The sequence below is a fragment of the Olea europaea genome, chromosome 20, assembly GCF_002742605.1.
Source record: "Olea europaea var. sylvestris chromosome 20, O_europaea_v1, whole genome shotgun sequence".
NCBI classification, from domain to species: domain Eukaryota; kingdom Viridiplantae; phylum Streptophyta; class Magnoliopsida; order Lamiales; family Oleaceae; genus Olea; species Olea europaea.
In genome coordinates this window covers 6656305-6674457 of record NC_036256.1, presented here as the reverse complement: position 1 = coordinate 6674457, position 18153 = coordinate 6656305, and the positions used below count along the sequence as shown (strand labels likewise).

At 31.4% G+C, this 18153-nt stretch overlaps 1 protein-coding gene across 13 annotated transcripts in view; it reads right to left on the bottom strand.

The window, feature by feature from the left end:
* Positions 1 to 4117, bottom strand: part of LOC111369501 — an 18768-nt gene extending 14651 nt beyond the window's left edge. For 2 of the 13 annotated variants that reach the window (XR_002698149.1, XR_002698150.1), the window contains exons 1-8: positions 3925 to 4117; positions 3212 to 3247; positions 3084 to 3116; positions 2296 to 2328; positions 1856 to 1882; positions 936 to 971; positions 809 to 841; positions 10 to 42 (exon numbers count right to left, since the gene is read on the bottom strand). Coding sequence is in view for 9 of the 13 variants with exons in the window: in XM_022991036.1 (XP_022846804.1) it covers positions 10 to 42; positions 809 to 841; positions 936 to 971; positions 1856 to 1882; positions 2296 to 2328; positions 3084 to 3116; positions 3212 to 3247; positions 3925 to 3963 (270 nt within the window). In the remaining 4 variants the exon portion in view is untranslated. The remainder of the gene's footprint in view (positions 1 to 9; positions 43 to 808; positions 842 to 935; positions 972 to 1855; positions 1883 to 2295; positions 2329 to 3083; positions 3117 to 3211; positions 3248 to 3924) is intronic. The other 11 variants (XM_022991036.1, XM_022991045.1, XM_022991039.1 and 8 more) reach the window with 11 other exon arrangements.
* Positions 4118 to 18153: the final 14036 nt, after the last annotated feature.

The following is an 18153-nucleotide window of genomic DNA, read 5'->3' as shown; positions in this document are numbered from 1 at the left end:
AAAACTTACCCGAGTACGACCTGATGCTTTAGTTCCCTGCCACTAAAAGAAAATATTATGGAAACTTTAGTTTATTCTTCATGTCAAATTGGCAAGTTCATTGTTAAATTATGTGAAAAGTCTTAGATATAGATTTCCTCAATATAAGCTAAAGAAAATATTGCACAATAGTTTGTGTACAAGACTCAATATAGGCCAAAGAAAATGTTGTATTATAGTTGGTTTGTACAAATCTCGAATTTTTACATTGATATTTTTCTTTATTGTACGACACAACTTCTTCTAGTAATGAATTGCAAAAAATAACCCACTCAAAATCAAGGATATGTTTGCATCAACAATCAAAGTTTCGAGAACGGCCAGGGCTACCTCAAATGCTTTAAATGCAACATTACATTTTTTTCCCGAAAAATATAATATGAAAAATTTTCTGGTCGTCCCAATGTAGCAAGATTTCTATTTATGTATATAAAAATTTAACAACATAGAAAACTTAACCGAGTAAACATTGATCCTGTCGGTGGCCACTAGGAAAAGAGAAATTAGGAAAACTTTACTTTATTCTTCATGTCGAATCGGTAAGTTTTTTGTTAAATTACGTGACAAGTCTTAGGCTTAGATTTCCTCAATATAAGCTAAAGAAAAAGTTTGATGATAGTTTGTGTGCACAGATCTCATATGTTTGTATTAGCAATTCCTTTAGTGTCAAACACAACTTTGTCTAGCAATGAATTGCCAAAATGATCACGCTGAAAACCAAAGATCCGTTTGCATGAGCAATCAATGTGTTGGGAATGGAGAGTGCTACCTGAAACGCTTCAGCTTCTGCATTCCATTTTCCCTGACAACATAATTTTAAAAATTTTAAAGTTGTCCTCGTTTAGAAAGACTTTTTTTTTAAAGTACATATAAACATAACAATGCGGAAAACTTACCTGAGTACTACGACCTGATCCTTCAGTTCCCTGCCACTGAAAGAAAATATTATAAAAACTTTAGTTTATTCTTCTTGTGAAATTGGCAAGTTCATTGTTAAATTAGGTAACAAGTCTTAGATATAGATTTCCTCAATATAAGCTAAAGAAAATATCGCACCGTAGTTTGTGTACAAGTCTCAATATAAGCTAAAGAAAATGTTGTATGAGCATTTGTTTGTACAAATCTTGAATTTTTAGGATGATATTTTTATTTATTGTCGGACACCACTTTGTCTAGCAATAAATTGCTAAAATAACACGCTAAAAATCAAGAAAATGTTTGCATCAACAATCAAAGTGTCGAGAATGGACAGGGCTGCCTCAAATGCTTTACATGCACCATTGCATTTTTTTCTCAAAATATAATACCAAAATTTTTCTAGTCGTCCCAGTTTAGCAATTTATTTATTTTTTTTTTATTTTTTTTACGTGTAGATAACTTACCTGAGTAAAATTTGATCTTGCCAATGACTGGCAAGAAAGGAAATATTAGAAAAACCTTACTTTATTTTTCATGTCAAATTGGTAAGTTCTTTGTTAAATTACGTAACAGGTCTAAGATTTATATTTCCTTAATATAAGCAAAGAAAAAGTCTGACGATAGTTTGTGTGTACAAATCTCAAATTTTTATATTCCCCATTTGTTCGGCATCAAACGCAACTTCGTCTAGCAATAAATTGCCGAAATTAACATGCTAAAAATCAAAGATTTGTTTGAATGAACAATCAAAGTGTCGAGAATGGTGACGGCTACTTCAAATGCTTTAAAAGCTACATTCCGTTTTTTTCTAAAAATATAATATGAGAAATTCCAAGTTGTCCTCCACTTGAAAGAATTTTTTAAAGTATATATAAACATAACAATGCAGAAAACTGACCTCTACATGACTTGATGTTCCAGCTCCCTGCCACAAAAAGAAAACTATTAGGAAAACTTTAACTTATTCTTCGTGTCAAGTTGGTAAATTCTTTTTTAAATTATGTGACAAGTCTTAGATTTAGATTCCGTCAATACAGGCTAAAGAAAATATTACAGGAGAGTATGTGTGTACAAATCTCAAATTTGTCATTAGCAATTTGTTTAGTGTCGAAAACAACTTTTTTCTAGCACTAAATTGCCAAAATTAACCTGCTGAAAATCAAAGATCTGTTTGCAGTCACAATCAAAGTGTAGAGGATGGAGTGGACCACTTCAAATGCTTTAAATGCTACATTCCATTTTTTCGGACATTAAAATATGAAAATTTTCAAAGTCGTCCCATTGTAGCAATATTTTTCTTTTTATGTACATATGAACATAACACTGCGAAAAACTTACCCGAGTACGACCTGATGCTTCGGTTCCCTGCCACTAAAAGAAAATATTATGGAAACTTTAGTTTATTCTTCATGTCAAATTGGCAAGTTCATTGTTAAATTATGTGAAAAGTCTTAGATATAGATTTCCTCAATATAAGCCAAAGAACATTGCAAAATAGTTTCTCAATATAAGCCTAAGAAAATGTTGTATGATAGTTGGTTTGTACAAATCTCAAATTTTTACATTGATATTTTTATTTATTGTACGACACAACTTCTTCTAGCAATAAACGGTAAAAAATAACACACTGAAAATCAAGGATATGTTTGCATCAACAATTAAAGTTTCAAGAATGGCCAGGGTTGCCTCAAATGCTTTGACTGCAGCATTGCATTTTTTTCTCTGAAAATATAATATTAAAAATTTTCTAGTCGTCCCAATGTAGCAAGATTTCTCTTTATGTATATAAAAATTTAACAACGTAGAAAACTTAACCGAGTAAACATTGATCCTGCCGGGGGCCACTAGGAAAAGAGAAATTAGGAAAACTTTACTTTATTCTTCAAGTCGAATCGCTAACTTTTTTGTTAAATTACGTGACAATTCTTAGGTCTAGATTTCCTCAATATAAGCTAAAGAAGAAGTTTGACGATAGTTTGTGTGTACAGATCTCATATGTTTGTATTAGCAATTCTTTTAGTGTCAAACACAACTTTGTCTAGCAATGAATTGCCCAAAATGATCACGCTGAAAATCAAAGATCTGTTTGCATGAACAATCAATGTGTCGGGAGTGGAGAGTGATACCTGAAACGCTTTAGCTGCAGCATTCCATATTTGCTGAAAATATAATTTTAAAAAATTTCAAGTTGTCCTAGTTGAGAAAGATTATTTTCTTAAAAGTATTTATAAACATAACAGTGCTGAAAACTTACCTGAATCCAACGACCTGATCTTTCAGTTCCCAGCCACTAAAAGAAAATATTATAAAAACTCTAGTTTATTCTTCTTGTGAAACTGGCAAGTTCATTGTTAAATTATGTGACAATTCTTAGATATGGATTTCCTCAATATAAGCTAAAGAAAATATTGCACAATAGTTTCTCAATATAGGCCAAAGAAAATGTTGTATGATAGTTGGTTTGTACAAATCTCGAATTTTTACATTGATATTTTTATTTATTGTACGACACAACTTCTTCTAGCAATAAACTGCAATAAATAACACACTGTAAATCGAAGATATGTTTGCATCAACAATCAAAGTTTCGAGAGTGGCCAGGGCTGCCTCAAATGCTTTAAATGCAGCATTGCATTTCTTTCTCCGAAAATATAATATGAAAAATTTTCTAGTCGTCCTAATTTAGCAAGATTTCTATTCATGTATATAAAAATTTAACAACGTAGAAAACTTAACCGAGTAAACATTGATCCTGCTAGCAGCCACTAGGAAAAGAGAAATTAGGAAAATTTTAGTTTATTCTTCATGTCGAATCACTAAGTTTTTTGTTAAATTATGTGACAAGTCTTAGGTTTAGATTTCCTCAATATAAGCTAAAGAAAACGTTGTATGATTGTTTGTACAAATCTTTAGGTTTAGAAAGATTTTTTTTAAGTATATAAAAACAGAACAATGTAGAAAATTTACCTCTTCACGAGTTGATGGGGCATCTCGATTACTGTCCATTGATTTGAAGAATTCACCTGCTAATTCCTGAATTTTTGGACAGCCTGCTTGATAATGAGCTTTTGCAGTATCTTGCAATTCTTCAATCTCTCTCGCCCTCTCTCTTTATCGCTACAAATAGTTTAAACATAGAATAGAAAACGTGGACCTTTTTTCTTTCTTTTTCTTTTTCACAAAAATTCATAAACACGCATTACTGGAAGGGCAAAATAGACTTTGAATCGTGTAACCACTATTGTTGACCTTTCAATCTTTGAAAGTTGCATAATTGACTATTTTTACACTAAGCCCGATTTTAGTTTAAGTCAAAATCAATAACAATCAAGTATTACATGGGATCCACTTCTTTTCAACTTCATATTTTATTAATTTTTATCAAAATCTACTAAAATTTAATTATAATTCCCATTACATAGAGGCTAAATATATACAAATATAGATATAGTTGGCAGGTTCACTTGATCTTATCATCCCAATTCGGCTTTACTAATTGAATAGTGTAATTTACTATTATCAGTGTTACACTATGATCAATTTAGTTGTCATTATGTAATAGACTCAATTAAATCAATATTTGGTTTCGATTAAAATCTGATTTTAATCTCAAGTAAAAGTTCACAATTAATTTTGATTATACATTTTATTAATTTTTATCAAAACTTAAAAATTTTATTATAAACTACGTCAAATGGGTCTAAAATGTAGAATCATTAATAGTATTTCTCATTTAATTTTACTTAATTCTTATTTCGTAGGAACTAAAATTCAGATTTTAATTTAAGTTAAAGTCTACAATTAATTTAACTACATATTTAATGAGATTCACGACTTTTCAACTATTTATTACATCAACTTTTATTAAAATTTATTAAAAATATAATCTTAATCCCTACAAACAGGAACTTAATATAATCTAGATTGATTTTATAATATCAATAATAGCATTAATCTCTGTGATTACTAGTATATTTGATATTTGGATTGGCTTAAATGCCGACATGAGCTAGTCTCCACATTGTGGTAGGTGTTAAAGTTAAATTAATGAATCAATGAGCTAGACTCCACATTGCGTTAGGTATTAAAGATAAATTAAATTAAAATCAATTGTTGGTGCTACTTTTTTCTATTTTTAATTAAAAATCTCTATACAAATATAGATATAGTTGGCAGGTTCACTTGATCTTATCATCCCAATTCGGCTTTACTAATTGAATAGTGTAATTTACTATTATCAGTGTTACACTATGATCAATTTAGTTGTCATTATGTAATAGACTCAATTAAATCAATATTTGGTTTCGATTAAAATCTGATTTTAATCTCAAGTAAAAGTTCACAATTAATTTTGATTATACATTTTATTAATTTTTATCAAAACTTAAAAATTTTATTATAAACTACGTCAAATGGGTCTAAAATGTGGAATCATTAATAGTATTTCTCATTTAATTTTACTTAATTCTTATTTCGTAGGAACTAAAATTCAGATTTTAATTTAAGTTAAAGTCTACAATTAATTTAACTACATATTTAATGAGATTCACGACTTTTCAACTATTTATTACATCAACTTTTATTAAAATTTATTAAAAATATAATCTTAATCCCTACAAACAGGAACTTAATATAATCTAGATTGATTTTATAATATCAATAATAGCATTAATCTCTGTGATTACTAGTATATTTGATATTTGGATTGGCTTAAATGCCGACATGAGCTAGTCTCCACATTGTGGTAGGTATTGCGGTAGGTGTTAAAGTTAAATTAATGAATCAATGAGCTAGACTCCACATTGCGTTAGGTATTAAAGATAAATTAAATTAAAATCAATTGTTGGTGCTACTTTTTTCTATTTTTAATTAAAAATCTTGATAGAAAACTTTTTGGAACTTTCGGTAAAGCTTTCCAATTTTTAAAAAATTAATTTTTTTTTTCTTTCTTGCAGTATCTTGCAATTCTTCAATCTCTCTCGCCCTCTCTCTTTATCGCTACAAATAGTTTAAACATAGAATAGAAAACGTGGACCTTTTTTCTTTCTTTTTCTTTTTCACAAAAATTCATAAACACGCATTACTGGAAGGGCAAAATAGACTTTGAATCGTGTAACCACTATTGTTGACCTTTCAATCTTTGAAAGTTGCATAATTGACTATTTTTTACCCTAAGTCCGATTTTAGTTTAAGTCAAAATTAATAAAAATCAAGTATTTCATTGGATCCACTTCTTTTCAACTGCATATTTTATCAATTTTTATAAATATCTACTAAAATTTAATTATAATTCCCATTACATAGACGCTAAATATATACAAATATAGATATAGTTGGCAGGTTCACTTGATCTTATCATCCCAATTCGGCTTTACTAATTGAATAGTGTAATTTACTATTATCAGTGTTACATTATGATCAATTTAGTTGTCATTATGTAATAGACTCAATTAAGTCAATATTTGGTTTCGATTAAAATCAAAATTTGGTTTCGATTAAAATCTGATTTTAATCTCAAGTAAAAGTTCACAATTAATTTTGATTATACATTTTATTAATTTTTATCAAAACTTACTTAAAAATTTCATTATAAACTACATCAAATGGGGCTAAAATGTAGAATCATGTAATAGTATTTCTCATTTAATTTTACTTAATTCTTATTTCGTAGGAACTAAAATTCAAATTTTAATTTAAGTTAAAGTCGACAATTAATTTAACTACATATTCAATGAGATTCACGACTTTTCAACTATTTATTACATCAACTTTTATTAAAATTTATTAAAAATATAATCTTAATCCCTACAAACAGGAACTTAATATAATCTAGATTGATTTTATTATTCCGTGATTACTAGTATATTTGATATTTGGATTGGCTTAAATGCCGACATGAGCTAGACTCCACATTGTGGTAGGTGTTAAAGATAAATTAATGAATCAATGAGCTAGACTCCACATTGCGTTAGGTATTAAAGATAAATTAATCAATTGTAGATGCTACTTTTTTCTATTTTTAATTAAAAATCTTGATAGAAAACGTTTTGGAACTTTCGGTAAAGCTTTCTAATTTCTAAAAAATTTAAAATTTTTTTTTAATTAAATTTAAAACTTCAATGAAACTTCACAGAAATTCTTGGGAACCTTTTTGACCAAAAAGTATTTGAAAACTTAAATTATGAATTGAACATTATTGTGGATTTTTTGCGGGTTTAAAACAATTAAGTTGCCCCTATTTGACAACCATTTTTCTTAAAAAATTGTTTTGAATAGTGTGGTTGAAAACGATTATGTATTAAAAAGAATTTTGAACTAATAGTTGTCAAATATGCGCTTAGTTTGGGGCTTCATCTAAAAGTAAATATAATTTATAACTATACTTCTTATACTGCAAAAAGACCTAGAATGTATTACATTGGTGTGAACCGTGGTAACGGGGAGGTGGAGGGGGGTCATTGAAACTGGGCTGATGATGTGAGAAATGTGTGAAGTGGGATTTCCAATCACTGTAGTTTGAGAGCATACGGCCAAATTGGTTGTCTTGTGGTGAGAGAAATAGGATAATACCATAGGTAAGAAATGAGAGCAGATCATGACGTTTTGGTGGATATTGCAGCTGACTTTTATGTATGGAATGATGAACTAGATGGGTTAGGGAAGCAAGATAACTCTCCAAAATCACCTCTAACCATCAATAGGATGCTTTAAACGGAACAACGACACTTCAGCTCAAGCTGAAATGTGATTTTACACTACGAAGGTTTTGGACCCAATCACAAACAACACTACTTGGTCAGTTGGCCCAATCTAAAACCGACCAACCCCATTTGATAACAAAAATGGACTGAATTCAGGATGGGTTGGTACTCTGGTCTTAGATCGAAATCATAATGATTTTTTCCCCTTTTTTTTGACAAATTGATAAGTCAATATGTTTAATATTTATATTTGCATTTTGAAAACTCAGAAACACCTTGCAAATGTTCATAAACCTGGTGATAAATAACAGAAGAGAAATGATAGTGGCAATAATTAAAATTGTAACTTAGGAATACACTATAAACAGAAATTATATATCTTTTGTAGCAGGCAAAAAACATTGTGAAAAATAAGCGTACGCTGTGGGTTTCGATATTATTGTATAGTTGATGGACACGGCAATGTTTAAAGACCGTTGCGATAGGCTATCAATGACCGTTACCATTTGTTTTTTGCAATGTTCATTGGCTATTGCGTAAAACTTATTTGCAATATTTTATGAGTATTGTCTAAACTTCTGTGTTGAACTTTTTTAAAAGTTCAGTAACTATTGCAAAAAAAAATTTTGCAACATTTTTTGAAGTGTTATCGAAATTTTGTGATTAACTTTTCACAATGTTTTTTGAGTACTGTTATTATTCTTTTTGCAACATTTGTTTGAAAGTTGTCTTCAACATATATGCAATATTTTTTGAATGTTATCTTTACTTTTGTCTTCATCTTATCACAACTTTTCTTGATTGTTAGCTTCGCTTTTATCCTTATTTTTTGCAATATTTTTTGGACGTTGTCCTAGGTCATTTTACCTTTTTTTTTTCTTTTGTATATTATTACAATGAATAACCAACACAATTAAAGCTATTTTTATATTTTTACAATAAATTATGCAAATTAACAAACATAATTAAACACTAGAAATCCTACACGATTTTTTATGTATTTATAATTTAAACCATTTATAAACAATTCATAAACATGCTTTAATTGAGCCATCTTTTAAGCATCAGACCAAGGTTCTGTTTGTTTGCAAATTGCATGGCGGAGAAGGTCATTGCAGCCCACTGGAGCTGATTTTTGTGTGGGGTAATAATGTTGTCGCTACATCCATCGGATGCAAGCTGAAGGAGTAAGAACCTTGCCTTAGTGGGTATATAAGAAATCCAAGCCTGAGTCACTGTGTTAACGCTTCCAATGTCAGAAGGGTTGCTAACATCTGTGGTGTGCCCACTCCTATATGCTAATCTGAAAAATACACCTGAAGGGTTATAGCGCTGCATTGTAAAAGCATGAATGGATTTGCTGGCTGTGTAACTCCATAACTCATCTCATAAAATGGCTTTGATTTATCCTTTCTTCGAAGTTAATACTAGGTTGATGTATGAAACTAACCTCTTTTAAGATCTCCTTTCGAATACAGTTATTTCTCCAATTGGCAACACTAACTAGCCTCGGGAGAAGTACCTGTGTCGCTGCTGCATAGGTAATGTGACAGTTAAGAGAATGAAGTTAGAAACTATATTGAGACTAGGCACTTTGTAATGACATATTTAATAGTATTTTGATTGTTGTACATTTTTATGTTATTTTGACATTCAATAATTCTAAACAAACATGGTCATGTAGGCCCTGTTTGTTTGGGGTGACATGTGTCCCCCTCCCATTGGCAGGGTGCCTTCTGGTCTACGTGGCCCTGTTTGCCAAGCAGAGCTCTTTGATATTATAATCTAGATGTACAAATAAGTTTATAATATTGATTGTGTTGAAGAAGAAGAATTTTGAAATGCCACATGTAATGCTAGATATAGTTTCATAATAGGATTAAACTAAATGTACTGAATGCCCCCCCTCCCCAACAATACACCCGGGCTCAACATGAATATAAAAATTTCTAAATGTGGTAACCACACCCTATTGTAAGTAATAGGTAAAAAAAATTATATACATGTAGCATTGTCCTTCATAATAAGAAACTAGTGTTCAAGATTGAAATTACGCCATTCGACCCAACTAAAACCTTGGGAGGGGTAGGGATGAATACATGCTTTATGCAGAATTTTAAATTTACCAAATAAAAGCAACAATTAACAATTATTAATTAATCCAGATGAATTCACATGCACGACTATCCTATGTTGAGTTATGCTAGCTGATAAATTGCTGAAAAGTAAATAATACCAAAAAATTGATGATGGAGAAAACCTTTCATGGAATAAAAAACTTCGGACCCAAGCCAATAAAAATCTACTATAGATGAATACACTAAAAATTGACCACTTTACGTGCTGGAATAATTGATATTGAAGATGTCTAGAGCATAAAATATTGAAGATGGTAGACTTGATTGGCGCCTCTATTGAATGAAAATTAACTTTTGTAGGACATCAAAATGTATTAGACGTTACCTTGTCTTGCTTAATCCCTGTTACATGTGCTGAATCTCGTGTGACTTGGAGCAATGTGTAGCTGTCCAAAAACTGAGCGCGACCATTTTGATCGTTATTATGCCCCTGTTTGACCCGATTAAATTAAATTTCATTTTTTTATTTTCTATTTTCCATCACACAATTTTCGATAAAATAATATTACACATAAACTGAAAATTTCTCATTTTTTTTCAACCACTCATTCTTCAAAACAATACTATTCCCCCCATTCCCATTTAAAGAAGGGGGTCAAACGGGGACTATATTTAGAAGACAGATAACTAATATTGTTGACCTTTCAATCTTTGAAAGTGGCCTAATTGACCATTTTTTATTTTAGTTTAAGTCAAAATCAACAATAACCACATATTTCATAAAATCTACATATTTTCGACTACAAATTTTATCGACCTCCATTAAAAATTAATTAAAAATTTAATTTTAATTCCCACCAAATAGAGGCTAAATATATACAGATATAGATATAGATATAGATGGCAGGTTCACTTGATTTTATCATCTTAACCATTGAATGGCTTTACTAATTGAATAATGGAATTTAACGTTATGAGTGCTACACTATGATCATTTTAGTTGTCATTATGAAACATAATAAACTCAATTAAGTGCATATTTGGTTTTCGATTAAAATCTGATTTTAATTCTTAAGTCAAAATTCACAATTAATTTTGATTATATATTTTATGAGATTTATAACTTTTCAACTATACATTTTATTAATTTTTATCAAAACTTTCTTCAAATTTTATTTTAAACTGTGTCAAATGGGGCTTAAATGCAGAATTATGTAATTGTATTTCTCATTTAATTTTACTTAGTCCCTATTCGGTAGGGATTAAAATTCAAATTTAATTTAAATCAAAGTCAACAATTAACTTAACTACATATTCAATGAGATTTACAATTCTTTAACTATACATTTCATCAACTTTTATTAAAATTTATTAAAAATAAAATTTTAATTCCTTCCAAACAGGAACTTAATTTCATCTACATTGATTTTATAATATCAATAATAGCGTTACTCTCCATGATTACTAGTATATTTGATATTTGGATTGGTTTAAACGCTCATTCAAACCTGCTCATGTCGATGAGCTGGAATCCACATCGCGGTAGGTATTAAAGATAAATTAAAATTTTAAAATATTTATAGAAAAAATTTTGGAACGTTCGGTAAAGTTTTTTAATTATTTTTTATTTTTACATTAATTTAAAATTTCAAAGAAACTTCCCAGAAACTCTTGGGAACCTTTTTGACCAATAAGTATTTGAAAACCTGAATTAAGAATTGAACATTATTATGGATTTTTTTTCCGGGTTTAAAATAAAAATTAAGTTGCCCCTATTTGACATTCATAATTCCTAAAAAAAAAAAAAAGTTTTGAATAGTGATTTTTAGAAGAATGTATGGTGAACAAGTAAAGAAAAGTTTTGAATTTACATGTAAAATATTTTATTGTGTGACTGTGTAGTTGAAAACGGTTATGCATAAATTTTTTTTTGAAATAATAGTTGTCAAATATGAGTTTAGTTTGGGGCTTCAATTAAAAATAAATATAATTCATAATTGTACTTATATGCTGCAAAAAGACTAGAATGTATAACAATGGTGTGAGGCGTGGCAGCGGGGAGATGGTGGGTCATGAAACCGGGCTGATGAAGTGAGAAGTGTGTGAGGTGGGATTTCCAATCAGTGTAGTTTGAGAGAGTATGGCAAAATTGGTTGTCTTATGGCGAGAGAAATAGGGTAATACCATAGGTAAAAAATGAAAGCAGATCATGATGTTTTGGTGGATATTGCTGTTGACTTTCATGTATGGAATGATGAACTAGATGGGTAAGGGAAGCAAGATAACCCTCCAAAATCACCTCTAATCATCAATAGGATGCTTTGAACCGAACAACAGCGCTTCGGTTGGAGCTGAAATGTGATTTTACACAACGAAGGTTGTTATTCATAGCTCTAGTTATTAGGTTGGGTTCAGTCGGTTTTGGACCCAATTAGAAACAAGTGGAAATTACATCTAAACTTGTTTTTGAAATTTGCATTTCATAAATCATATTTTAAGTTTCATATTTCAAAATTCAGATTACAATTGATTATTTAATAAATATTAAATAAAATATTATTAATAAATCACCCCCATCCCCACCTCACCATCACTCCACCCATCAAAAACTTTTGTTTCTCTCCCTCGTCCCTCTCTTCTATGTCTCCATCGAGAAACCATCATTGATCAGATTTGGAAGTTCAAATGGCCAGGACTTTGACGGCAGTAACATCACTGTAAACGAAGCTTAGTCCAATAGGTGCTGGATTCCGTAGCAAACGTCATGAGGCAGGTTATGGAGGTTGACGTGTTGGTGCAGGCTATGGCCATCGTGACAGAGGTTTCTTTTCCATAAACTCATCTTTTCGCCACCACCATGCCCGCTGCCACACCATCGGTGATGATGGACACCGCTGCTATCTGTGCGTGGATGGGTGGTAGGGGTTGGTTTGATTGGCCGATTTAGAAGTTTCAATTAATCAATCGGGATGTTGGATATTTCTATTGGCTGTGCGAATCAACATTGTTGATCTTGGTTTTTAGTTGGTAGGTGGGATGCTTCATCGATAGAGTTGCACAATGGAAATGGTAATGTGTAATTGGTTGAATGGGCTGCTAATTTGAGATATGAAGGCTACTGATTTTAGGTGATGGTGATGCTCTTAGGCTATGGTGGTGGTGGTGCTTGCGATGGTCATTGTTGTCAGGTTGATTGTGAAGTAGTCGTGGTTCGTGGTGGGTGGTATTGGTTTTGCACAGATCTGGTTGGTAGTGGATTTTTTTTTTCCCAAATGGTGAGGAGGTTGTGGTGAGATAATCCCTAATTTTTTGGGTGGTGGTTGTAGCAGGGTTGGTGAGGAGGCGGTGGTAGCCGTTTAATCCCTAATTTTTGTGGTGGTGATGGCGGTGGTCGCTGTGGCAATAAATTGGGATATGGCCATTTGTCACCAAGGTTGTAATTGACATTTCTTGCGTTCACTGTTTTCACATTCATAGCAGTACAATTCGTAAGTTGTAATTGAATTTTCTTGCGTTCACTGTTTTCACATTCATAGCAGTACAATTCGTACTATTTTGCTAGTTGGTAATCGCTTTTAGGAGGTTGTGGTAGTGGTTTCGATGGCAATAGTGGTGGTGCTGATGTTGGATGCAGTGGTGAGGTGGTAGTCACAAGTTATTTAATTGATTGTGATTATTAAATTGGTTAACCTATGACCAATAAATATTAATGCGACCAATGAAAAATGTAAATTGTGACAAAAAATAAATAATGTGTAACCTAAAAAATTGTTAATTTGTGAACCAAGATTTGATAATTTGTGACTGTCTAATAAGTTGTAACTTATAATATTTGTGATTTGTGACCAATAAATTAATTGTGACGTATAAAGTTTTGATTTGTAAACGGTGAACAAATTGTGGCGTATAAAAATTTTGAATTGTGACCTTATTATTTGTGACATATAAAAATTCTTATTTGTGATAAAAAAATAATATGTGACTAATTAAATCGTTAATTTGTGATCAAATTGTATACATGTATAATCTTAATATGTTTAATAAATAATTAAATCATAAATAATTTTTAATAAACATATGATTTTTGAAATTCAAAACCTTTATTCTTAATTTTGAAATATGTGATAGTTAACCTCTTAATTATGAATTTTTTCCTAGAAACAACCCTACTTGTTCAGTTGGCCCAACCTAAAACCGACCAACCCCACTTGATAACAAAAATTTACTCAATTTAGGATGGGTTGGTACTAGACCCAAATCATAATGATTTTATTCTATTTTATTATTTTTTCTTTTGACAATTTGATAAGTGAATATGTTTAATAGTTTATATTTACATTTCGCAAACTAAGAAACACCTTGCAAATGTTCATAAATTAGGTGATAAATAGCAGAAGAAGTCTGATCATAACTCAATTCCAACAAGCTTTACCTTAACATGAATTCCACTATAAAGAATAAAATTCTCTAAATAGAACACTCCAAACAAAAACAGTCTCCCTCTTCCACGTAGTCCCTACGGGCAAACTCAACAACTGTTAACTAAATACAAGAACTATTTACCAGCAGAATTATCTAGGGCATCAAATTTACTCGAATAACCACGGACAACAAATTCATGAAGTTCAAAACTAACTCCATTTGAGTTACTAAATTTGCTCGAATTATCATCATGAGCAACAATATCACAACTAACTCCTTATGTTACTTTTCCTCCAGTGTCCAAACAAAAAATCTACTATAAAAAATAATAATAATAATAATAATAATAAATAAATAAATAAATACTGGTATTCTCATACAAACGGAATATCAAACTTCATACTTTCCGTTCTAAAACAATCAAACCTCATTTTGAGTTGAAAAAACCTCACTCTAGAATGAAATCAAACTGGCTTTCCCAGAAACTGTGGAACCTTGGCTCTAACACCAATTTGGTGTGGAAGGATTTGTAAAATTCTTGTAATAAAAACTATGTAGTAATTAAGAACGATATTGGAATAATCTTGATTTGTATATATTGAATAATAATTGATTGTGATAAAAAAAAAAGTGTACAATGCCTCTGTATTTATAGGTAAGATAATTCTCCACTTCTACTAATACTAGGAAACTAAAATAAAGAAACTAATAAAATCCTAATTTAAAAGAAACTGGAAAATTCTATTCCAATCAATAAAGAAACTGGAAATCTTATTCTAAACTAGAAATGAGAATAAAAATATATAACATATTACAACTAGAAAAGAAAACTAAAAAGAAAATACAACAAGAAAAGATAAATCACAATTGTAGTAGGAAACTAATAATCATGATTATGTACTACATCAAATGTTCATGTATAGTTTTGAAGATAAATTTCATATGCCTTCCATGTAATTACCTTATCAAGTGTCCATATTTAAAACTTCGTCATTTGGCAACAACGAGCTTGTATACTCCTTGAAACTCCAAAAGGCCTACTTTTCCGTCCACATTTTATCCAAGCTTTTGAAGAATTTGAGTGTTGGCTTCTTTTCCTCTTCACTTGCTCTGCAGTCATAATAAGCTTTTGCAATTCTTCTCATCCCTCACATACAGACATCTCTCTCTCTCTCTCTCTCTCAAAATAATTTGAATAACAATTCCTACATTGATTAAAGTGAAGGAAATGTTTGGGAAGGTTTTCAATAAGACATTCTATATGTATGAGCATACATATATAACTAGAATTCTCACATCTAGTATTTTGAAAAATATTTAGAGCATAGTTGGTTGAGCCCAATAAAAATTCACTTTTAGATAATTTTTTTCTTCAAACATGTTTAGATAACTTAATTTTTTATTACTTTCTAATCACAAAGTAACTTCGACTATGTTTCTTTCCTTACTTTTCACTTGCAGAAATTATTACTTAAATTCAGAATTTACTTAACTTATAAATTTTCTCAGCCCTCATTTTTGGTTTAAATAAAAATCATATTTTTTTCTCAAGGGCATATTCAGGTTTTACTACACCAGCTCGTTACACTATAGCGCCAACCATGTTGAACGTTGTTGACCTCAAAAAATATGTCAACAGAAACCCAGCTACGTCCCCTTTATGCAAGCATCACTTGCACACTCGAACACCTAGTTAGGAGGCAGAGGCCACCAGTCGAGAATAAGGTCCAACTACTGTTTACATCTTGATGGCTAAATCAACGGTCGAACGAAATATAAAGTTAACAAGAGATAGGAGAGGGAGTTTGGCTAGAATTTTAGAGCATACCTTATTATGAAATGAACTCACATATTTTTAAAGAAATAATTGAGCCAAGTAGGCATGATAAGGTAAACTCCAAGCCCAATATGATGTTACTTGATTAAATATGCCAATTCAATCCCAAGATGCTATTATTTAATTAAATAGGCTCAATCAATTGAATAGTTGATGTATGTAATTTATAGATGGATAGTCCTTCAAGTGTGAGTGGCAGAGGCGATATTTCGTATCTAAAAGTAGCAAAGGCAACACTTTGGACATATGTAATAGAGGCGATGCTCTGGATATATAAGTAGGATAGCCGATGCTCTAAATGTGAGCAGCAGAGGCATTGTTCTGAACATAAGTTGTAGAGGCGATGCTCTAGATTATAAGTAGTAGATGAGATGCTCTAAATGTGAGTTGTAGAGATGATGCTCTATACATAAGTAACAGAGGGGATGCCTTGGATGTAAGTAGTAAAAGTGATGCTTTGGATGTATAAGTAGGAGAGGTGATGCTTTGGATGTATAAATAGTAGAGGCAATGCTCTGAATATGAGTAGTAGAGGTGATGATCTAGACATAAGTAGTAGAGGCAATGTTCTGAATGTAAGTAGTAGAGGCGATGCTCTGGACATAAATTGCAAAGGCAATGCTCTAGATGTATAAGCAGTAAAGGAGATGCTCTGAATGTGAATAGCATAGATGATGCTCTGGATATATAAGTAGCAAAGGTGATGCTCTGGACATAAGTTGTAGAGGCAAAATATACGTAGCTGAGGCGATGCTTTGAATGTAAGTAGTAGAGGCAATGCTCTGAACATAAGTAACTATTATATGATGACATCCGTTCATGGGAGTGGCGCATCCATGTCAAGGGCTTCCTCCATAGTATTTTATCCAGCCATGGAAGGGGTTAATCTCTAAGTGTAACATGGTGTGGCTTCTTGTAGGAGACATCACACTAGTTCTTGTCGAGGTTGTTTTTATTCCTTGCAAGGGGGTGGCTCTTCCTTACAAAGGCTTCTTTCATGGTATTTGATCCACCCATGAAAGACTTTTCGTCGTAGATTTTAAGATGGATCCACTCCTTTCCTTATGAAGCGGTAAATAATATAACCTCTCTAAAAATAAGTAGATGTGACATAGTTACAGCAAAGGCAAAGCTCTGAAAGATAGGCAGATGTAATGTAGCTAACATAGAGGCATGATGATCTCTCTACTATAGTCTCACATGATGAGGCATTTTGAAGATTGGAGAATAAACATTGATTTAGTTTAGTGGCACGTTTTGAACTATCAGAGTCATATAAGCTAGCCTTGACATGATGAGTTCTTAAAATTGTGCTAAGATGGACAAAATCCCAAACTGGAAGCATAAGCACAATCATCTCGTGTGAAGAGGCATCTCAAAGTAAGGGATAAATATCTTACATAGCTAGGCATCTCAAAGAATAAAGAACAAACATCTTGCACAGTGAGGCATCTCGAAGAGCAAGAACTAAACTCTTGCATAGTGAGGCATCTCAAAGATGAGGCTAGAAAAGGCTCCTTTGCCAAAAGCAAACGCATCTAGCTAGTGCCACAAAGATGCTTCTTTTTTGAGGGAAAATACTTTCAAATTTCATCTATTTCTTTATTCAAGGAACAAGGGCTTCAAGATACTATTTCTTTCTTTATTCAAGGAATAAGGCCTCCAAAGTGCTGCATCTGATAATAAAAAATCTACAAGGTAGGATTTGCCTTTGAAGATGTGAGATCTCATGAGCTAGCCTTGGATATGCAAATTCTTAGAACTTGCCTCAAATAAAGAAATGGTCATGAGATATCGCTCACCTTTAATGATAAGATCAGGCAATTGGTTAAGCACTTTGCATACACTTACAAGTATAATTCCTCAAGCATAAATGAAGTTTGTAGTCCATCCACAACATCACCAAGAATTACAAATCAAATGGTATAGTTGCTGTTAAATTAGCATGCAAATAAAAGAATATTGCCACATCATACTATTAAAATAATTTTGCAAATTCACAGTGGATGAATGAATGGGATTTGATGATAAAATATTTTATAATCAATCAAGTCTCAAACTCTGTTGGGATGCCCTTTGCTTTTGAAGAAGGAATACTTGAAAACAGATGTTGTGGTATGAGAATAACTACCAACCAAATAGGACTATTGAGAAGACA